At 48.1% G+C, this 23,966-nt stretch overlaps 1 protein-coding gene across 1 annotated transcript in view; it reads right to left on the bottom strand.

Moving 5' to 3' along the window:
• Positions 1-1,616: 1,616 nt before the first annotated feature.
• LOC115470833 (uncharacterized protein F13E9.13, mitochondrial-like) overlaps positions 1,617-23,966 on the bottom strand; it is a 43,146-nt gene continuing 20,796 nt past the window's right edge. Inside the window, exons 4-6 of the mRNA XM_030204396.1 lie at positions 17,004-17,154; positions 11,253-11,380; positions 1,617-2,825 (exon numbers count right to left, since the gene is read on the bottom strand). Coding sequence (XP_030060256.1) covers positions 2,611-2,825; positions 11,253-11,380; positions 17,004-17,154 — 494 coding nt within the window. The 3' untranslated portion in view covers positions 1,617-2,610. The remainder of the gene's footprint in view (positions 2,826-11,252; positions 11,381-17,003; positions 17,155-23,966) is intronic.

Below are 23,966 nucleotides of genomic sequence, written 5' to 3' on the forward strand. Positions count from 1 at the left end.
AACGCTCTTGGTGTAATTGTGAGAAAATACAAACTTACTATACAGACTGCTGGAGATTTGTATCTACCGTATTTTTCGGACTATAAGACGCACTTTTTTCCCCCAAAATTTGGGAGGAAAATGGGGGGTGCGTCTTATAGTCCGAAGGTAGCGTTTTCGGACCTCCGTTCCAGTACTTACATGATTCCATGTGCCCTGGTGGTCTAGTGACGTCGGGGCAGGAAAGAGCCCCCTCTTTCCTGCCCATCGCGCTGCTCTCCGTGCTCCTCAATGCTTTCTGACGGTCTCGGCGAGATTCAAAATGGCCGCCGAGAATCTCGCCGAGACCATCAGAAAGCATTGAGAAGCACGGAGAGCAGCGCGATGGGCAGGAAAGAGGGGGCTCTTTCCTGCCCCGACGTCACTAGACCACCAGGGCACATGGAATCATGTAAGTACTGGAACGGAGGTCCGAAACCCGGACAAGACGCACCGGAGCAGAGCACCTAGGTTTTAGAGGAGGGAAAGAGGAAAAATTTTTTTTTCCTCTTTCCCTCCTCTAAAACCTAGGTGCGTCTTATGGTCCGGTGCGTCTTATAGTCCGAAAAATACGGTAAATACAGGGCCGCTCTTAGCAATTGCAGGGCCCTGTGCAGACCAGTTCGGTGGGGCCCCCCGTCCCACCTAGCCCTGCCCCTTGTTGACAAGATGTGTTTTAAATATTTATTTTATTTCAAATAAAGAAAAATCAAGCAAAACTTGTGAAGCTGTTGCTAGAGGTCTCGGCAGCCATTTTTAAAGCAATGCGGCAGTAAGAGGGTCAGCGCCGGCAGCGGGCAGGAAAGACTGGGGATCTTTCCTGCCCCGAAGAATCCACTAGACCATCAGGTTGGCTTCAGGTATGTGCCAGGAGGGCACCCTGCAGCTTGGGGGAGGAGAGGCAAAGAAGTGAGATGGTGGTGCGTGCAAAACGTAGACGGCAATAGCAGGGAGCGGGAGTGCCGCAGGGCCCCTGGAAGCACAAGGCCCTGTGCGATTGCCCCTGTCTAAATAAATACAATCTGCATTTCCAGGCTGCCTTTCCAAAATGATGCTCAAGGTATCATACAGCATTATTAGAATTCACATACAATTAAGCCCCTGCCCCAAAGAGCTTACAATCTAAGGTAATAATTCTATAAACTGGTGCCAAGATTTAGGTGCTCCAATGCCATGTGCTTGACACCAATTTTATCATGGTTTCTTGGCGCCAAGGTTCCCTTATAAATCACTAGTGTAAGTTGGAACTGCCGTACCTAACGTTAGGTGACAACAGTTATGCCAAATCATTGGCAGTTGTAATTGTTGGTGCCTAACTGCGCTCAACTTATATTTCTCTATAAGTGAGATGTGTATTCCAGAGATACACCCATGACGTGCTCATGTTTATGCCACCTCACACTTACACATTAAGCTCTGAATTCTATATATTGTGCCCAAAGTTGCATGCCAAAATTTGGGCAAGCACCCAAGATGTACACGCAACTTAACTGATTAACGAGCCCTTAACTAGCAATAATTGTATGCCAACAACCAACTGTTGCAGTTAATTGGCTCTGATTAGAAGTTGTGCGCACATCTTGCTAAGTGCTATTCTATAAAGATCCGTACACACATCATGCAATTCAAAAGGGGGTGTGACCATAGGAAGGGCATGTGTGGATCAGGCCTGTTCACTGAAGATGTGCACAGTACTACTGAATACCGGGGATCTGCAGCTAAATTACGTGCCAAGATTTACACCAGGTTTCAGTTGGTATAAATCCTCGCACCCAAGGTTTGGCGTGGAAAATTGGCTGTAGGTGCTATTCTATAAATGATGTGCAACTCAGATCGCTATTTACAGAACAGTGTTCTGCGCAGATTTTGTTTGACATCCTTTTTGGGCGCCATTCACTGAAACTAGTCCTAAGCGATGTTGGCGCGTATGTTATAGAATAGCACCTACCATTTATGTGTATAATTGCCAATAACTGGCACCAGTTGGCACCTATTATTCTATAACTTACGTGCACATCTATCTTTAGGTGTCTATTTATAGAATTGTCCTTCATGTGAATAACTGGCAACAGGAGATAAGTAACTTGCTCAAGGTCACAAAGGGTGTAAGTTTGTAAGGAGCTGTCTAGTTTTAGACAGCAAGAACACCCATTAATGGCTGTAAGGGCACTTATTTACATAAATGACCTCTTCTAAAATACTGACCAGCGTAAAAGTAAGCGCCTTGTATGCATTTACTGTGGGTGTGCACATGGGCGGGATTTGGTTGAAGCATATACGTATGTGGGTAAATTTATACAAGATTATCATTTACACTTGTTCTTGCTACGATCTAGATGTAGGCATTTATACTAGCCCTAGGGCTACTGTAAGTGATCACGCTTTACAAGGCTGCTTTTGGTCAATTATACTAGTATTTTATAATGAAAAGTAGGCACTTACTCTCTTTATATAACAGTCTTAAAATATGTACATTTTGGGTGCCTTAAACTAGGCACCTAATTATATAATTACCCTCAAAGTGTCAAGTGAGGGAAGCAGGATTTGAACCCTGATCTCCATAATTCTCAGCCCATTGCTCTAAGCACTGTGTCACTGTAAGCCATTCTTTAATGCACATTCTCTCAATACATTGATTTTATCCATAAACTTTTTTATTCTATCAGGGTCAACACTACTGCCCCAGTAACCGTCTTTTTTAAAATAGGAACCAATTATTAAGGCACTTGCATCCATGTAGTTTTCTACATTCTCCAGAGTCACACCAGATCCAATAAGAACTGGAATCTTTACGGTACTCCGAACCTCTGTGGGGAGCAGAAAAAGTACATATTTGTTATTACTCTTCCAATCTCTATAGTAAGCAGAAAAATAGACAGTATCACAAATGTGTTTGGTGTACAGTATTATGTTAGAGAATTAGAACTGTCAGAATACAATTTCCTCAATTATTACTTTAAAAGGAGTGAAGCCTGTGAAAACTGGGATTACTTTAATCAGTGGGATTTGAATTAGAGACTTAAGTATATGTATTGTTAAATTACTTCTGGTTTTTAAAAGAGAAAGAATGTCATCAGATGTATTATTTCTAACTAATATTTGACAATAAGTATGTTTTCAATGAAATGATTTGATGATACACCGTATTGGCCTTGAAGAAGCCAACCAGATGATCAATGTGGAATAATGAATTAGATGAGTAATATCTGGGGATAATCAGGTTAATACCACATTTTTTTTTCTGTTTACTGTTTAATTGATCTCCTTATCTTGTTTCACTCTCCCTATTTAGTGGTCTAAGGAAGAGAATAGAATTACCTGACTGAAATAATTCCTATATATTACTTTCTCTGTATTTCCGGCAAATTGTTTTATCGCTTGTAAAAATTTAAATGGTTATAAATAAAAAAATTAAAACAAAACTGTCAGAATACAATTTTCTGTTTTCATTGTTGAAAAGTCTTTACTTTGCTGTTACAGGAAGTACTGCAAAAAAGGTTTCTCATGGAAAAATGGTGAGCTAGCCGGGTTAATCCACTTTTAAAGTAATAAATAGAAATAAAACAAAAGAAAAGAAAATTATACCTTTTTTATTGGACCAACAACACATTTTTTAACTAGCCTTCAAAGGCAATACCACTTTCTTTGGGTAAGAAATGAACAAAAGATGACCATGGCTGCCATTTCCACCAGTGGGAAAACTGAAGGAGAGGTACCATTTAACCCCTGTGGCTCTAGGCTTTTACCATGATCATGAGCTGCCTGATTGCCTTCCAAAACCTGCCCTACCTCCCAATTACAGAGAGGGCAAAAAAAAAAAAAAAAAAAACAGCCTGCCACACTGTGGCTCCCACAAGCCCACAGCATCTGCCTCCCAACCAGTTGTGTAGACACTGGGGCCCTGGGCCACCCAATTTGGGTGTGGGCAGTTGGCAGTGTATTTCCTGGGCCACTGCGTCAACCCCTCCCCCTGCTTGGTTTTTGTGAAACTCAGCATGCACAAGAGAGGCCCGCCCCTGCATGTGTGAAAACTGAGTATGCACAGGAGGATAGGCCTCACGCATGCTCAGTTTCACAAAAGTCAAGCATGTGTGGTGGGAGTGGCCAGCCTGGCAATGGCCCAGGGAAAGCGCTGCAACTGCCAGCTTTAGAGGAGGGCTTCTGCTGTTGGATCCCTGCCAGCTCAGGTATGTGAGGTCGCAGAGAGCAGCAGGAGAGCAGAACAACATTTTGTGCCCCCCCCCACACACACACACACTTTGGGCTCAGGTTCCCCCCAAATCCAAGGTCTGGCTACGTCTGCTCCCAACCTCAGGTTTCTGTCACTTTTCACAAACACCAGAACTACCCAACCCACTCTGGGACTCACCAATATTCTTGCTATGGCTATAAATCTGTTGTAAGTTGAGGTGTCTAAGTTTCTCCGAGGACAAGCAGGCTGCTTGTTCTCACGACTGGGTGACGTCCGCGGCAGCCCCCACCAACCGGAAATAAGCTTCGCGGGACGGTCGGCACGCAGGGCACGCCCACCGCGCATGCGCGGCCGTCTTCCCGCCCGTGCGCGACCGCTCCCGCCAGTTACTTTTTTTCCGCGACTGAGAGAGTTGTGTTTTCCCCTCTCTCTCGTTTCAGCCGCCGGATTTTTTCGACCGCGTTTACGCGGATCGTCGCTTTTGGCCTGTTCGGCCTCTTCTTCTTCTTCTTTCTCTTTTATTAAAAAAAAAAAAAAAAAAGAATTTTGCGCGTGTGGAGCACGCGCTCCTTCTTTTCCCTCGCTTTCTAGCGGGGACGCCTCGTTGCGGCCTAGTGGCCGCTCGGTCGGTTACAATTTTCGTGGTGTGATTTTAGCCACCATTGCCGACTTTGACTTCGCCGACGCGATTTTTCCGTCGATGTCCTCGAAGGTCCCGAGTGGATTTAAAAAGTGTGGTCGCTGCGGCCGGCCGATCTCGCAGACCGACACCCACGCTTGGTGCCTCCAGTGCCTCGGGCCGGAGCACAATCTCAAGTCGTGCGTTTTGTGTCTCGGTCTCCGGAAACGGACTCAGGTTGCGAGGCAAGTTCTGCGGGACCGTCTTTTTGGAACTTGCGCCGGCCCCTCGACGTCGACCTCCTGAGAGTCTCTCCTTTGCCTCCTTTGTGCGGGATATGTCTATAAGCATTCCCTTTCCCGTGGTCTCTGTGGAAGAGCCGAGGGCCGAGATGCTCGAGGTCCTCGACTATCCATCACCACCTAGAGAGTCCTCCACGGTACCGCTGCACAATGTCCTGAAGGAGACGCTGCTCCGGAACTGGGTGCGACCACTAACTAATCCCACCATTCCCAAGAAAGCAGAGTCCCAGTACAGGATCCACTCTGACCCAGAGCTCATGCGGCCCCAGTTGCCCCATGACTCAGCGGTCGTGGATTCTGCTCTCAAGAGGGCACGGAGTTCGAGGGATACCGCCTCGGCGCCCCCGGGGCGGGAGTCTCGCACTCTGGACTCATTTGGGAGGAAGGCCTACCAATCCTCCATGCTCGTGACCCGCATCCAATCTTACCTGCTCTATATGAGCATCCACATGCGGACCAATGTGCAACAGCTGGCGGACCTGGTCGATAAGCTCCCGCCGGAGCAGTCCAGGCCTTATCAGGAGGTGGTCAGGCAGCTGAAGGCGTGCAGAAAGTTCCTGTCCAGGGGGATTTTTGACACCTGTGACGTGGCATCTCGTGCTGCGGCCCAAGGTATAGTGATGCGCAGGCTCTCATGGCTGCGTGCCTCTGACCTGGACAACCGCACCCAGCAGAGACTGGCTGACGTCCCTTGCCGGGGGGATAACATTTTCGGTGAGAAGGTCGAGCAGATGGTGGACCAACTGCATCAGCGGGAAACCGCTCTCGACAAGCTCTCCCACCGGGCGCCTTCAGCACCCGCCCCCACGGGTGGGCGTTTTTCCCGGGCACGGCAGGCTGCACCCTATTCTTTTGCAAAGCGTAGGTACAACCAGCCGGCCCGAAGGCCTCGTCAGGCACAGGGACAGCCCCAGCGCGCTCGTTCTCGTCAACAGCGTGCGCCTAAGCAGCCCCCTGCGCCTCCACAGCAAAAGCCGGGGACGGGCTTTTGACTGGATCCACGGGAACATAGCCGCCCTACAAGTGTCCGTACCGGACGATCTGCCGGTCGGAGGGAGGTTAAAATTTTTTCACCAAAGGTGGCCTCTCATAACCTCCGATCAGTGGGTTCTCCAAATAGTGCGGTGCGGATACGCCCTGAATTTGGCCTCCCTGCCTCCAAATTGTCCTCCGGGAGCTCAGTCTTTCAGCTCCCATCAAAAGCAGGTACTTGCAGAGGAACTCTCCGCCCTTCTCAGCGCCAATGCGGTCGAGCCCGTACCACCCGGGCAGGAAGGGCAGGGATTCTATTCCAGGTACTTCCTTGTGGAAAAGAAAACAGGGGGGATGCGTCCCATCCTAGACCTGAGAGGCCTGAACAAATTCCTGGTCAAAGAAAAGTTCAGGATGCTTTCCTTGGGCACCCTTCTGCCAATGATTCAGAAAAACGATTGGCTATGTTCCCTGGATTTAAAGGACGCATATACTCACATACCGATACTGCCAGCTCACAGACAGTATCTCAGATTCCGTCTGGGCGCACGCCACTTTCAGTATTGTGTGCTGCCCTTTGGGCTCGCCTCTGCCCCACGAGTGTTTACCAAGTGCCTCGTGGTGGTAGCGGCCTATCTACGCAAGCTGGGAGTGCACGTGTTCCCATATCTCGACGATTGGCTGGTCAAGAACACCTCGGAGGCAGGAGCCCTCCGGTCCATGCAGTGCACTATCCAACTTCTGGAGCTGCTGGGGTTTGTGATAAATTACCCAAAGTCCCATCTCCAGCCAACTCAGTCTCTGGAATTCATAGGAGCGCTGCTGAATTCCCAGACAGCTCAGGCCTACCTTCCCGAAGCGAGGGCCACCAATCTCTTGACCCTGGCTTCGCAGACCAGAGCGTCTCAGCAGATCACAGCTCGGCAGATGTTGAGACTTCTGGGTCATATGGCCTCCACAGTTCATGTGACTCCCATGGCTCGTCTTCACATGAGATCTGCTCAATGGACCCTAGCTTCCCAGTGGTTCCAAGCCACCGGGAATCTAGAAGATGTCATCCGCCTCTCCACCAGTTGCCGCACTTCACTGCTCTGGTGGACCATCCGGACCAATTTGACCCTGGGACGCCCATTCCAAATTCCGCAGCCCACGAAAGTGCTGACGACGGATGCATCTCGCCTGGGGTGGGGAGCCCATGTCGATGGGCTCCACACTCAGGGTCTGTGGTCCCTCCAGGAAAAGGATCTGCAGATCAACCTCCTGGAGCTCCGAGCGATCTGGAACGCACTGAAGGCTTTCAGAGATCGGCTGTCCTGTCAAATTATCCAAATTCGGACAGACAATCAGGTTGCAATGTATTACGTCAACAAGCAGGGGGGCACCGGATCTCGCCCCCTGTGCCAGGAGGCCGTCGGGATGTGGCGTTGGGCGTGTCGGTTCGGCATGCTCCTCCAAGCCACGTACCTGGCAGGCGTAAACAACAGTCTGGCCGACAGACTGAGCAGAGTCATGCAACCGCACGAGTGGTCGCTCCATGCCAGAGTGGTACGCAAGATCTTCCGAGCGTGGGGCACCCCCTCGGTGGACCTTTTCGCCTCTCAGACCAACCACAAGCTGCCTCTGTTCTGTTCCAGACTTCAGGCACACGGCAGGCTAGCGTCGGATGCCTTTCTCCTCCATTGGGGGACCGGCCTCCTGTATGCTTATCCTCCCATACCTTTGGTGGGGAAGACCTTACTGAAGCTCAAGCAAGACCGCGGCACCATGATTCTGATCGCGCCCTTTTGGCCCCGTCAGATCTGGTTCCCTCTTCTTCTGGAGTTGTCCTCCGAAAAACCGTGGAGATTGGAGTGTTTTCCGACTCTCATTTCGCAGAACGACGGAGCGTTGCTGCACCCCAACCTTCAGTCTCTGGCTCTCACGGCCTGGATGTTGAGGGCGTAGACTTCACTGCGTTGGGTCTGTCTGAGGGTGTCTCCCGGGTCTTGCTTGCCTCTAGGAAGGATTCCACTAAAAAGAGTTACTTTTTCAAGTGGAGGAGGTTTGTCGTGTGGTGTGAGAGCATGGCCCTAGAACCTCGTTCTTGCCCTGCACAGAACCTGCTTGAATACCTTCTGCACTTATCAGAGTCTGGCCTCAAGACCAACTCAGTAAGGAATCACCTTAGTGCGATTAGTGCTTACCATTATCGTGTGGAAGGCAAAGCCATCTCTGGAGAGCCTTTAGTCGTTCGATTCATGAGAGGCTTGCTTTTGTCAAAGCCCCCTATCAAGCCTCCTGCTGTGTCATGGGATCTCAACGTCGTCCTCACCCAGCTGATGAAACCTCCTTTTGAGCCACTGAATACCTGCCATCTGAAGTACTTGACCTGGAAGGTCATTTTCTTGGTGGCAGTTACTTCAGCTCGTAGGGTCAGTGAGCTTCAAGCCCTAGTAGCTCATGCTCCATATACCAAATTTCATCACAACAGAGTAGTGCTCCGCACCCACCCAAAGTTCCTGCCGAAGGTGGTGTCGGAGTTCCATCTTAACCAGTCAATTGTCTTGCCAACATTCTTCCCCAGGCCGCATACCCGCCCTGCTGAACGTCACTTGCACACATTGGACTGCAAGAGAGCATTGGCCTTCTACTTGGAGCGGACACAGCCCAACAGACAGTCCGCCCAATTGTTTGTTTCTTTCGACCCTAACAGGCTAGGGGTCGCTGTCGGGAAACGCACCATCTCTAATTGGCTAGCAGATTGCATTTCCTTCACTTACGCCCAGGCTGGGCTGACTCTTGAGGGTCATGTCACGGCTCATAGTGTCAGAGCCATGGCAGCGTCAGTGGCCCACTTGAAGTCAGCCACTATTGAAGAGATCTGCAAGGCTGCGACGTGGTCATCTGTCCACACATTCACATCTCATTACTGCCTCCAGCAGGATACCCGACGCGACAGTCGGTTCGGGCAGTCGGTGCTGCAGAATCTGTTTGGGGTGTAAATCCAACTCCACCCTCCAGGACCCGAATTTATTCTGGTCAGGCTGCACTCTCAGTTAGTTGTTCTTCGTAGGTCAATTTCTGTTATACCCTCGCCGTTGCGAGGTTCAATTGACCTGGGTTCTTGTTTTGAGTGAGCCTGAGAGCTAGGGATACCCCAGTCGTGAGAACAAGCAGCCTGCTTGTCCTCGGAGAAAGGGTATGATACATACCTGTAGCAGTTGTTCTCCGAGGACAGCAGGCTGATTGTTCTCACCTTCCCTCCCTCCTCCCCTTTGGAGTTGTGTGTTTCATATTTTTTGCTAGTCATTCAACTGGCGGGAGCGGTCGCGCACGGGCGGGAAGACGGCCGCGCATGCGCGGTGGGCGTGCCCTGCGTGCCGACCGTCCCGCGAAGCTTATTTCCGGTTGGTGGGGGCTGCCGCGGACGTCACCCAGTCGTGAGAACAATCAGCCTGCTGTCCTCGGAGAACAACTGCTACAGGTATGTATCATACCCTTTAAGCATGCTAATGCCGCTTTGTACCAGGGCAGGAGGTGGGTCCAGAACCCGAGGTGAGGGGCACATTATAGACCCCCCCCTGCCATTGCCGACCCCCCCCCCGCCACCAACTTTGACCCCCCCCCCCTGCTGAGGACCCTCAACCCCCCCTCCCGCCGCCAACCCTCTCCCGCCGCCGCCTACTTTTGCTGGCAGGGGACCCCAACCCCCGCCTACCGAGCTCCTCTTCTTCCGGCGCAAGGCTTCGTTCTTTTTCTGTGAGTCTGACGTCCTGCACGTTGTACGTCAGACTCTGAAACAGAACGAAGCCTTGCGCCGGAAGAAGAGGACCTCGGCTGGCGGGGATTGGGGTCCCCCACCAGCAAAGGTAGGCGACGGCTGGTTGGCAGCGGGAGGGGGGGTCGAGAAGGTTGTCGGCAGGGGGGTCCAGGGCCAAATCTAAGGGGGCCCAGGCCCCACATAGCTACGCCACTGCTTTGCACTAATATTCTATAGCAGCTGAGGTGCGCCTTTCAGGCTTTAGAGTATTGTGCTCAGAACGCCTCCTTGTTGTGCCTGAAATGAGGTGCTATTTCACAGAATTGCTGCCTATGTGTCTGATGTATTACATTGATTTTTCCATTGTGGGATCATTCATTAAGTTAAACAAACCATAATGTCATTAACACACATTTTTTTTACTGCAGGGTCCATTTTATGTAATGCATCATGCAGTAAACAGAACATGTTAACTGCATTCGTGTGCATTAACTGACAGTGAAGGACCCTCTTCTATTAGAAAAAATGCTTACTGCACCAGGCACCATATGTGCGATAAAGTGCTCACATTGGTGCAAATATCATGAATAACTCTTACTTGTATAATTTGATTATAGCATAAAGAAAATCTACCCATAGAGGTTATATGCATTATTTCTCTCTCTAGTTCCTGGAAATGTCTCCACGATCTCAGGGGGAAATATGTATATTATATTCAACACCACAGATACTTATTTCTGTACAAATATGTGAGCCCAGCAGGAAACCATACAAAGCAGACCAGCAAATATAGGAGGATGAAATGTATTCAAACCAAGCACCCGACGTGGCCATGTTTTGCTTCAATGGGCTACATCAGGGATAGGTCTAAAGGGGATTTATCCAACAACTTTCCTTAAAAGCAAAATTCAAATCTCATACAAGCTCAGCACTTTCCAGGTGTTGCTTGTCCCTCTGCTCTTCAGGGACATCTGTGTGGCCATTTTTGTACAAATGATGTCTGCTTTTTTGGCATTCGTATCTTGGGATATTTTATTTTGGAAAATGGCTGTTCATTTTGGACGCTTTCAGTGCACCAATGTTCTTTTTGAAAGGAAATCCCAACATTTTTCCTGTTTGAAAATGGTTATGAGATGGATGTTTTCTTTGAACGTTATGAGCAGAACGTCCCAATTTTGACTTGGGTCTTTCAAAAATGCCCCTCTATAGAGTCAGGAGTTTCAGTGAGAGAAATGCACTTGCTTTGTAGCTCAGGTACTACTACCCCCCAAAATGACACTGTAAACTAGTAATCACCCATTTCATTAGTACACTTACAAACTTGTCCTTACAGACAGTATACACTCTATCATAAAAGCATCCTACATTTCTTTTCTGTCCTCAGTCCCTTATACGTCTAGCAACACCCACCTTTGAGTTCCTGAAGGTCCACCTGAACTCCAGTTGCTGATCCTGTCAGGATGATTCCATCAGCCAGGAAAAACTCAGCAGCTTTTGCAGTCTCAGATACACTGATATCCGCGGTCAGAGCATGAGAACTATATCCATAAACAGATACCACTGTGAGCATAACTATGCATTCTCTTATTAACTTACAGAATTGTCACTTTGTAATCACACCACGAGTTGGGCTGGAATTTATCAAGATGAGAAGTCCAGTATTTTTGCAGAAATAAATCAATTTTGGGTCACATAAGAATTCATGCATGAAACTAATCAGATGGATCAATTAGTAGTCATTAGATACTCCTCAAATATCCACACTAAAAGGACATTTTCTAAACTTATCATGCCATTTGCCTATGTGAAAATGGGCTGCTGAAATACGCTTCTTCCTCACCATGGGCAAAAGTACTTGTGCTGTTCACAGCTCATTTACCTTTATGCATAGCAAAAAAGGGACAGGGTGAGACTGGGGGAGGAAAGTCACTTGGGGTTTCATTCTGAAAGCCCTGCACTTACTTTTCAAGCACATGTGCTTCAGCTCCAAGGCAGGTGCAAATTTACCTCAGTAACAAATCCCTACTATGTGCTGCTGGCTTGACCTTCAGAAGCAAACCTCATGAGGGATTTCTCTTTGAAAACTATCTTGCAGACCCTTGGATATAATGTACCTATGTGCCTTCAACCATTCTGCAACTAGCAGTTAGAAAAACAGTTTTTAAACCAGGACAACAGGATTTGAAATCATGCTTCTCCTGCTGACACTCTTTGGGGGTAATTTTCTAAACAGGCACTAACATGTACAAGCTGATTACATGCACAAATGTTTAGAATACTGGCTGAGTGCATGCACCTAATTATAGCACAAAACGCAGGTGTTCCTTAGATCCATAGCAGAAAGCTGACACAAATAGAAAGCAGGTCCAGAGGTCATAAAAACCAAATGTCTTTATTGATAAAACACCCACCGTGGTCCGTCCACATTTTGCCTATTTCCAAGGCTGCTTCAGGGGTATAAAATAAATAGAGGAAACTTGCTGTCCCAGATAAACAGCAGAATGCTGGTATGAGTGATAAATGAGCTTGTTTGCAGTCCTCGTCAATATTGTGTAGGTCCTTTGGCACTGAAAATTTGAATGTATCTCCAATTGGACATTTGCTCCAGTAAGTGTAAAGGATTTGGAAAGTTCTCACACGAACTGAGGCACCCCCTCTTTTTGTAAATCTTTCTAATAGGTGACCCCTACATAATGTTACATAATATATGTCAATAAGTGTAGAGATCAGACATTAAAAGGAAAACACTGGACTGCCACCCAGTGGCATAGGAAGGGGGGCGGTGGGGCGCTCCGCCCTGGGTGCACGCCACTGAGGGGGTGTCGGCTCCGCTGGTTCCCTGCTCCCTCTGCCCTGGAACAGGTTACTTCCTGTTCCGGGACAAAGAGAGCAGGGAACCAGCGGAGCCGACGCAGCTCCCAGCGACATGCACTCAGGGCGGTTAGGCCCTTCCACCTGTTCCTCGCCGCTTTCCCATGTAAGTACGCACTCCAGGGGGGGTGCGCTCCGGAAGGGGGAGGGTGCGCCATGCTGCACCCGTGGGGGGGTGCGCAGCGGCGACCCGCCCCGGGTGTCAGCTGCCCTCGCTACGGCACTGCTGCCACCCTCAAAGTCTGAAGAAACTGTTTCTCTTTGCCTGTAGTTCCTTCTCTGGATTTGCATTTTCTTGTTTTACTCAGTGTGGAGGACTAAAAATTGTAGAAATAAGAGATCACATCATATGTTGCATGTGACCAGATGTCTGGCTGTTTTGGATCTTGTACTCCAGCTCCTTCTTCCTAATCTTCCTAATCTCCCAGCGTACCTTTATACTCTAGTGGATCCTCCTCTGCTTCTATCCCACTATCAGTTGGTGTACCTCAGGGATCTGTCCTGGGACCTCTTCTTTTCTCCATCTTTTTTTTTTTTGTTACATTTGTACCCTGCGCTTTCCCACTCATGGTAGGCTCAATGCGGCTTACATATACAGGTACAAACCCCATCCACACCAGAATTTCACAGCCATATCAAGTTGGAGATAACAATAGGATCTGCAGTCCAGTTCCCCTCCTAGCCACATCAGGTGGGCTTACCCAATTGTTTGCCAGCAAAGTCCAAAATATCACACATACTGAAAATTCTTAAAACTGAAGGTCTGGAACAGATCTCATAGATGGAGAGAAGCACTTTAACAATAACTTCGATACCATACTGTGATTTGTATAAGAGTCATTTTTTGCTAAATTAATCCCTCTCCACTAGAACCTGCTATGGTGAACACCCATTGCAACATTGTCTCTGCTTCCTGCACTGGATTTCGGCTGAGATTTCTGGTGTGGAGAGGTAGATCTGGGAGTCATCAGTGTCAAGATGATACTGAAAACCATGGGATGAGATCAGAGTACCAAGGGAAGAAGTATAGATGTGTGGAGGAGTGGCCTAGTGGTTAGGGTGGTAGACTCTGGTCCTGGGGAACCGAGTTCAATTCCCACTTCAGGCACAGGCAGCGCCTTGTGACTCTGGGCAAGTCACATAACCCTCCATTGCCCCCTGTATATAATATGTAAGCTGCATTGAACCTGCTATGAGTGGGAAAGAGCAGGGTACAAATGTAACAAAAATAAACCAAATGGCTTGCATTTGGTCGTTTCTGAGACAGACGTCCTTGGTTTCCATTATCGCCGAAAATCAGAAACGACCAAGTCCAGGGACGACCAAATTTCAGGATTTGGGCATCCCTGACCGTATTATCGAAACGAAAGATGGATGTCCATCTTGTTTCGAAAATATGGGTTTCCTTGCCCGTGGATGGGGACGTTTTGCAAGGACGTCTTCATCAAAACTTGGCTGTCCCTTTCGAAAATGCCCCTCCAAGTCTCTCTTTATTCAGGGACAAATATAGAAAGCTTGTGTTAGAGCCATGCACATGGCTTCTAATGTCAACATTAATGCCCAATTTTTGCTTGGCGATGCAATAAGCTAATTATTCAAACTTGTGCATTAATCAGGGAGAGCACAATGAGTGAATGCGCAAAACATTCTGTACTAACGGCAATTAGTACTTGTGGACACGTCCGAGCAAAAAGAAGCTATCGGCCGGGGCTGGCTTAACCTATGGAACAGGTGAGGCTCTGGCCCAGGGCACCGGAGGTAAAGGGTGTCAAATGCCTGAGCCTGTGATGTCACTGACCCAATAGGTTAAGCTGACTCAGAGCTTTCCTGGCAGCAATGCATGTGAAGGGAAAAAAAAAAAAGAAGAAGAGCCAGCAACACTCTTTCTCTTTCTGGCTCAGGCCACCTTCCTCCATCTACTTTAAAAGGCAATTTTCCCCTCCCAAAGACAGCATTTCACTCAACACTACCTGCATCAGCCCCAGCATCTTCCCGCTGCCACACTGCGCCCCTCCTTTGACATAAGTTCCTGTTTTCATAGGGGCACAGCAGAGGGAAGACACGGGCTGATAAGGGGTGCTATTGGGTTAAACGCTGTTGGTATTCTGGAGGGGAAACTGCCTTAAAAAGTAGACCAAGGGGAGGATGGTCTGAAGGGGAGGGGCGTGCCAATGGGGGTGTAAACCAACGGGAAGGCGCCAAGCCAAAAGTTGGCTCAGGACGCCATGGTCCCTTGAGTTGGCCCTGTTATCGGCACACATATGCACATGTGCTAGAATAATATTCTGTGTATAAATACTGACATCACAAACATTCTGTGCATAAAATGTTTGCAATGCCAATATTTATGCATAGAATACCATTCCAGCACATGCACAGATCATTTTTTTTCTATCCAGACTAATGCACAGAATTGTCACCTTCCCAGTTCTGTCTTAAAATGCTGCAGATACTGTTATGCTTACAGCTAAAAGAAGAAACAGACATTACATCCTTGCAAATGCTGAGGCAGAAGAATGAGCTACCCTTCTGCGCCTCGTCAGATCTGGTGTTCCATATTCCTGCGTTGCCTTAAATGTCTTCCACACAGTTCCCTGCATCAGGAAGGAACAGCTAATCGCCTCATTATCATCGATTTTAATACGTTTTGCGCTGGTGTTTAATACAAGGTTTAGCACAGGCTTAGCATCCGCACCAGTAGTATAGCCACTGGTGGGCCCATGTGGACACAAGCCAACCCATTTTGGACTCAGGCCCACCCAGCAGCAGCACAGCAGCAATGTGGTTGGTGGGAATCCCTAAGCCCCACCAGCTGAAGACTCCAAGCATCTCTCCTTCCAGGAGACTGGGGGAAATCACTTGCCCACTCCCCCGACCCCCTAGTACCTTTAAATCTTGTAGTTCTTCACCAGCAGCGAGCAGCGGCATATTCCCCCTGCTCATGCTGCCCAAGCCTTCCCTCTGATGCAACTTCCTGTTTGCAGGACCAGGAAGTTGCATCAGAGGGTGGGTTTGGAGCTGGTGCAAGCAAGGGGAATGAGTTGCTGCTCAGTGCCAATGAAACCCTAAAGGATTTAAAAGGTACCGAAGGGGGGGGGGGGGTCAGGGAAGTGGAGTTAAGTGACTCTTCAATTGCCTGGGGGGGGGGGGGGGGGGGGGAAGGGAGAGATGACGGGCAGGGGTCATCATGCCCACCCAAAATTGGATGTCTGGCTATGCTCCTGTTCTGCGCAAAACCCTTTTCTGAATTGTAGGCCCACAAAATTGTGCACAGATTTCACATTAACCATGTGCTTTTATCTGCACTAGCTTTCTGCATCAGCCTCTCGGTGCTTGACAGTAACCCTTCTAACCGTATTGGTTATTAATATACAATTAGAATAACCCGCTCACTGGGAGCACAGATTCTTTGCCTTAGATTCTTTTTGATAACAATCGTATTAATTTACAGCCCACATTGGAATAATAGTTGTACCAACCGTGATAATGTGAATCTCTTTAGATCTTAGGCAGCAGACAAAATAAGAGATAAAGCAACTTCTCACTCAAGGAATACATTTTAAAGCATCACGTTAACAATTAACCAAATGAGTGGGTCCCCACATTCTCTCTGTTCTTAAAAACTTACCTCCAAAGAACAAAATCAGCCACTATCTCTTTTCCTACTCTGCTAACCAAGCAATGCTATTCTAAGCTTCCTCAGCACTACATATGTAAATATGCCCCCTTCCCCTCCCCCCCCCCCCCCCCCCCCCCCCCGTTTATCTGGTCCTGCAGCAAGACAATGCACCACAGCATCTAACCCTTATTACAAGCAGAGGTGGTGCTACCTTAATTCAATTACTAAAGTTCCAAACATACTAGTTAATGTTCGAAACCACATTAGTCAGTTCCGCCTCAAAAACAAAACAGCACTTTGGGCAATCACAAATGAAGGCTGAAAAATAAGGTCTTTGGTCTTGACAGGCTTTATTTGCAAACAAAGAAACTGGCAGCACTATTCAATCAGGTGGAAAATAAATGTTTACAGACCAAGTAGCTATTTGTAAATTCCTAATGTATTAATTCCACTGCTTGAAAATGCCAAGCTAGTGTTATTATTTATAACTTTGAAATTATACTGAAGAACAAAGTACTACATTTTTCAAATGTCACAAAAATGTGATCATTTCTAGTAAAGCAGACTCTCCCGTGGTTCATGGTGAGGTGTGCATGCAGCAATGAGACAGGCAGGAATGTTAGCTCACTACCACGCTAGATGCAGAAACGTTTTTTAGACAGGCGCTTTACCTGTGTTTCTTCTTGATGTCAGCAAAAATCTGCACATGCTCTGCTCCAATCTGCCTACGATATCTCAGCAGATCGCCAGCACAGGCATTGATAATGCCTTCATCAGCAACATGGGAAAAGACAAAACCTTCTGCTCGGATGAAATCCAAACCTTACAAAAGCAATTTAGAATACACAGAAAGAAAAGAAAAAGGACAACAGAAAATGACACGACTGTTCCAAAATTCTCATCAAGGGATGAAGGGGAGCAGGGTGGCCTAATGGGTTACAGCAATCATGTTTTAAACCTTACTTCTCTCACCAACACACTCCTTATGATTAGGGCAGTTCCTTTATCCCCCAGGGCATCAGGTACCCAATTAGACTCTAAACTTTTGGGGACAAGGATTTGTCATTTTGCACCATTGTACAATGCTGTGCATATTACTACTACTACAAATCATTTCTACAGTGCTACCAGTCGTGCGCAGCGCTTCACAATTGAACATGAAGAAAGACAGTCCCTGCCCAAAAGAGCTTACAATCTAAATCAGGACAAATAAGGGATAAGGGTAGGACAGTCAGATAGGACACATAGGGAAAGGGGATTATTGAAGAAAGGAAGACAAGATAAAGGTTACGAGCAAGTGACAAGTTAGGAATCAAAAGCAGCATCAAACAGGTAGGCCTTTAGCCCAGATTTGAAGGCGGCCAGGGATGAAGCTTGACGTAATGGCTCAGGAAGTCTATTCCAGGCATAAGGTGCGGCAAGATAAAAGGAACGGAGTCTGGATTTAGCGATGGAGGAGAAGGGTGCAATTAGAAGAGATTTGCCTAGTGAACGGAGTTCCTGGGAAGGAGTGTAGGGAGAGATGAGGGTGGAGAGGTAGTGAGGGGCTGCAGAGTGTATGCACTTATAGGTCAATAAGAGGAGCTTGAATTGTATACAGAAACGGATAGGGAGCCAGTGAAGTGACTTCAGAAGAAGAAGGCTGATATGGGCATAGCGACTTTGGCAAAATATTAATCGTGCAGCAGAATTTTGAACAGATTGAAGAGGAGAGAGATGGCTGAGTGGAAGACCTGTGAGAAGCAAGTTGCAGTAGTCTAAGCGAGAGGTGATGAGAGTGTGGATGAGGGTTCTGGTAGCTTGCTCAGAAAGGAAAGGGCGAATTTTGGTGATATTACAGAGGAAGAAACAACAGGTTTTAGCAATCTGTTGAATATGTGCAGAGAAGGAGAGGGAGGAGTCAAAGATGACCCCAAGGTTACGAGCAGATGAGGTTGCGTTATCCTGCTCAGCCTGTCGGCCAGACTGTTGTTTATGCCTACCAGATAAGTGGCTTGGAGAAACATGCTGTGACGATGAGCCCAAAGCCACATCTGGACTGCTTCCTGACACAGAGGAGGAGATCCGGTGCCCCACTGCTTGTTGGTGTAAAACATGGCAACCTGATTGTCTGTCTGAATTAAGATTACTCGATTGGAGACAGCTGATCTCTGAAAGCCTTTAGAGCGTTCCAGATCGCTCGTAATGTCTGTCTGAATTAAGATTACTCAGTTGGACAGCTGATCTCTGAAAGCATTTAGAACGTTCCAGATCGCTCGTAATGTCTGTCTGAATTAAGATTACTCAGTTGGACAGCTGATCTCTGAAAGCATTTAGAACGTTCCAGATCGCTCGTAATTCCAGGAGGTTGACCTGCAGACCTTTTTCCTGAAAGGACCAGGCTCCCTGAGTGTGGAGCCCATCTACATGAGCTCCCCACCCCAGGAGAGATGCATCCGTCGTCAGCATTTTTCGTGGCTGAGGAACTTGAAATGGTCACCCGATGGTCAAATTGGATCAAATCATCCACCACTGAAGAGAATTCCGAAAGTTGGTGCAGAGTTGGATTACATCCTCTAGATCCCCCGCAGCTTGAAACCACTGGGAAGCTAGGGTCCTTTGAGCTGATCTCATATGTAGACATGCCATGGGCGTTACATGAACTGTGGAGGCCATGTGCCCCAGAAGTCTCAACATCTGCTGAGCCATGACCTGCTGAGACGCTCGAACCATGGACACCAGGGACAGAAGGTTGTCCGCCCTTGCCTCGGGAAGATAAGCTCGAGCTGTCTGAGTGTTCAGCAGAGCTCCAATGAATTCCAATTGTTGGACTGGGGGTAGCTCTAGCACCCGAATAGTCATTCGCATGGACTCCAGAGCACCTTCCTTCGAGGTGCTCTTCACCAGCCAATCATCAAGATAAGGAAACACAAGCACTCCCAGTCTGCGTAGCGACGTTGCGACTACAGCTAGGCATTTTGTAAACACTCTGGGCGCAGACGCTAGGCCAAAAGGCAGTACACGGTACTGAAAGTGCTGTGTTCCCAGCCAAAATCGAAGATACTTCCTGTGAGCTGGAAGTATCGAGAAGTGTGTGTAAGCATCCTTTAAGTCCAGAGAGCATAGCCAATCATTTTCCTGAATCATGGGAAGAAGGGTGCCCATCCTGAACTTTTCTCGGACAAGATATTTGCTCACGGCCCTTGTCTAGGATGGGACGCATCCCCCCTGTTTTCTTTTGCACAAGGAAGTACCTGGAATAGAATCCCAGCCCTTCTTCCCCTAGTGGAACGGGTTCAACTGCATGGGCCTGTAGAAGGGCAGAGAGTTCCTCTGCAAGTACCTGCTTGTCACAGACTGAGCTCCCGGTGGGCAATTTGGAGGCTTGGATTCCAGATTGAGGGTGTACCCTAACCGGACAATTTGAAGAACCCACCAGTTGGAGGTTATAAGAGGCCACCTTTGGTGAAAAAACATTAACCTCCCCCCAACTGGCAAGTCGTCCGGTACGGACACGTTTATTGAGGCTATGCTTAACTAGAGCCAGTCAAAAGTCCGTCCCTTGCTTTTGCTGAGGAGCTGCAGTGGCCTTCGGCGCACGCTGTTGTCGAGAACGAGCGCGTTGGGACTGAGCCTGGGCAGGCTGCAGAGAAGCAGGAGTGTACCTACGCTTAGCATAGGAATAGGGAGCACTCCTCTTCCCCCCAAAAAACCTCCTAGATGAGGAGATAGTAGCAGAAGACGCCAGGCGGGAGAGAGAATCCATAGCATCATTGTGCTTCTTGAGCTGGTCAACCAGATCCTCTACTTTCTCACCAAAAAGATTATCCCCCCAACAAGGAACATCCGCCATCCGCTGCTGGACCGAATGATCCAGGTCACAGACACGCAGCCATGAGAGTCTGCACATCACTATACCTTGGGCAGCGATCCTGGAGTTTTCGATACGCCGTCTGCTGCCTGACCACCTGGCGAAAAGGCTCGGCCTGCTCCGGAGGTAGTGCATCAACCAAGCTGGACAGTTGCCTTACCGAGTTCCACAAGTGGATGCTCATGAAGAGCTGGCATGTCTGGCTTTTGGCAGCGAGCATAGCAGCCTGATGTGCCTTCCTCCCAAAAGAGTCCAAGGTTCCAGAGTCTCTGCCTGGGGGTGCCGAGGCACAGTCCCTAGTGCTCTTGGCTCTTTTGAGGGCGGAGTCCACCACCATGGAATTGTGAGGTAGCTGAGACCTCATCAATCCAAGCTCACCGTGGATCCGAGATTGGGATTCAGTTTTTTTTCGGGATCAAGGGATTAGACAGCGGGAACAACCAGTTTCGCATAAGGAGCTGTTGCAGCCTCTCTAGGCAGAGAAGGATAATCCAGGACCTCGAGCTTCTCAGCCCTGGGCTCATCCTCAACCTCCATAGGGAAGGGAATGGCTGCAGCCATTTCCCGGATAAAGGATAGACTCTCTGGTGGAGAAAGTCTCCTTTCTAGTGGAGGGAAAGGTTCAGAGGGAATCCCATAGGACTCATCAGAAGAAAAGTACCTGGGATCCTCCTCTTCCTCCCACGAACGTTCATCTTCAGTATCGGACAAGACATCCCTCAGAGCAGTCCAAAACTGAGCCTGTCTCGACACCGAGGAACAACATCCTCGATGGCGGTGCCGAGAAGTCGATGCCCACCTGGACTCAAATGAAGCTTCCTCCACCGACATCGAAGGGGAGTCGACCTGGGTGGCAGCCGACACTGATGCCGCAGGCGGCACCGAGATCGGGGACCTCACCACAGGTGGAGGGCCAGATGCCGCTGCAGCAGGCGGTACGGAAGGTGCAAGCATCCCTGACACCGAAGCAGACTGGCGCAGCAATCCTTCCAGAAGCTCTGGAAGCAGAGCCCTGATGTGCTCATCGAGAGCCGCCATCGGACATGGCTGCAGGCTCGGGAAAGGTACCGGGCTGCCAGAAGACCGACTCATCGGCACCTCCAGAACACAGGGGGAACAATCCTCTCGGCGCTGACGCTTCTCGGGTGCCGATTCCCTCAACGCCCCGGAGCTCCTGGCACTGTGTGTTGAAGGAGAACGATGACGGTGCTTCTTCACCTTCGCTCGATGCCCGTCATCGAGACTCCTCGGTACCGAACGTCGGTCCCGGAGGGCCTGCATAACAGGAGGCCTCGAGGCAGGTGGAGACCCACTCGACACCTTAATGCGCCCAGCGTGAATTGACCTTACTGCGCCCAGCGCGAATTGGTCTTTCAGCAGCCATTACCTGCGCTCCCGACGTTGAGGGACTGGACCGAGCCCCAAAAAGCTTTTCTCGTTGGGCTTCAAGAGGCGCTTGGGTTCGTTTCTTCATATGAAGACACAGACTACAAGCGGCTGGGCTATGGTCGAGCCCAAGGTACTGGATACACCAGGCGTGGGTATCAGTACCTGAGATAGTCCGGTTGCATCGAGTACAATGTTTGAAGCTGCTGGGAGTCTTCGATGGAAGGAAAAACGGCTTCGGCAAAATCAAAAGACGCGATGTGCCCTTGAAAAAAAGGCAAGCACAAGAGAAAAAGATAAGATCCGGTCGAGCGGCCTAAAACAACGGCCGCTTCGAAAATGAAAGAAAACTTATAAAAAGGGACTAAAAAGTAAGAAGATACGGGGTAATTTTTTTTTTTTTAAAGAAATGACAACAGAAAGACTCTTCCTGGGCCAAAACAAAGAGACGAACCGAAGTAAGGTGTCTCTCCGCCGCGGACAAGAAAAAACTGAGGGAACGCATTCTTTCGACGGGCGGGAAATCATTCTGCGCATGCGCGATGCATGCTGCACATGCAACAGAAGACTCTGGCAAAACTTTTTAAATATTTTGCTTGCAAAATGCCGTCCGATTCCTGGGCCGATGCGGACGTCGACCCCACATGTGAGAACAAGCAGCCTGCTTGTCCTTGGAGAATACACATTTCGCAAAATAAAAACCAATGTGTGTCCATTTTCAGCCTGAGATCTTACCGCCACTACCACAGCAGTAGGTATGCAGCACGCATTCACAGCCATTTACCGCCGGGTAAGTGCCATGCGGTAGAAAACAGAAAATATTTTCTACCGCGTGTTTTCAGTGCACACCAAATTCAGAATTACTGCCCGAGACACGCAGTAGCCGGGCGGTGATGCTGATTTGGAACACACTAGATATGCCCAGGCCTTGACGCACCTTTGTAAAAGGGTCGCTTAGTACCTAAAAAACATACCAAGGTTCTCCAACCTATCCAAATTTCTTATATGATAATTCTTAGGATTTAGGAATGATCATGAGAAAAACAATCAGGTTGATGGGTATAAGATGTGATAAAATGTGTGTTTAATACAAAATCTGGGGTCAAAATGAAAGGTATACCACCTTCCTTGTGCACACTAACATGCTGGGCTTGAACAATGCATCTTTCCCACTTCCATTTATTTTAAAAGTGAGGCACAAAGAACTGTTAAGTTTCACATTCTGGCAATTGCTTTCTTTGCTCTTTCAGCATCTTTCTCTGGAAAGGGTGTCATCTGCTCAAGAGCTACAGTAAACAGCACAACAGAGTCTGAGCACAACTGGCTTGTAAAACCTTAAACAAGTTTTCTGTTCGCCTTCCATCTCGGCTTTTCATACATAGCAAGAAGGAGATTACCATTCTCTCTCCATGGAAGCCTTCATGTAGGTTAGGTACCGAGTATATGCTGCCTGTAGGCATAGCACAGCAACGTGCATGTTTCTGAAGCAATCTGGGGCTTTGTCAGGATGAAAAACATTGCAAAAATCCAAACCAAAATATTCTAATTGAAATTCAAGAGCCTACAAAAGGGTTTGAGGTTTTCAGCTTTCTTCTAACTATGCAGTATTAAAGAGCTTTTTTGCAGGCTGGTTCAAAGATGAAATTAAAGTCACTGACTAGCCGCTTTCCCTGGGATCCTGCACCATAAAAAGCAGATAGCATAAAAGGACGGGGTAGCTCTCTCCTTTGGATGGCTACCTGTGTTGTGTATAGAGACAGTGGTAAAAACCTTGAAGGAGATAAGCATACCTTACAGCAGAATTCATCCCTCAAGATAATTCTGGATACAAACCTGCCTAACATCAAGAAAATACTAGGCACTTAGAAGCTAACTGCCATACAATAAAATAAAAGCAATAAATGCAGCATGTCCTGGAACAGCAGGCAATGCCGTAAACACCAGACAGATGAAGAAAAACAATGAAATATGCTCGACAAGTGAAAGAAGCTTTCTACTTTCCTGAAAGACAGAATTTCAATTGCACATAATCGGCTTTGTTTGCTCCGGAATGATGGAAAGCCATATTACAAAACTGGCTGACAGCTTCACATCCAGGACGTTTAGTGCACTTTGTGGTGACAAAGTGGGTTTTTTTTTTTTTCGGATTTACATTTTAATTCTAAAAGGGAATGGAACACTGTACTAGCCATTTGGTTGCAAATAAAATTTTAATTTATTGTAATCAAATGAGCCACTATTCCGAGGTGGGGCGCAGAGCATAAATAGATTGCTCGCTGAGAAAATGTTGCTTCTCTTGGCCGTCATAAATCACAGCTCCAAAAGAACTTATGGAATACGTAGTAAATGACGGCTGCTAAAAACCAGCATGATCCAGCCAATTTGCCCAGAAAGGTGG

This window comes from Microcaecilia unicolor, chromosome 5 (assembly GCF_901765095.1).
Source record: "Microcaecilia unicolor chromosome 5, aMicUni1.1, whole genome shotgun sequence".
In the NCBI taxonomy this organism is placed as follows: domain Eukaryota; kingdom Metazoa; phylum Chordata; class Amphibia; order Gymnophiona; family Siphonopidae; genus Microcaecilia; species Microcaecilia unicolor.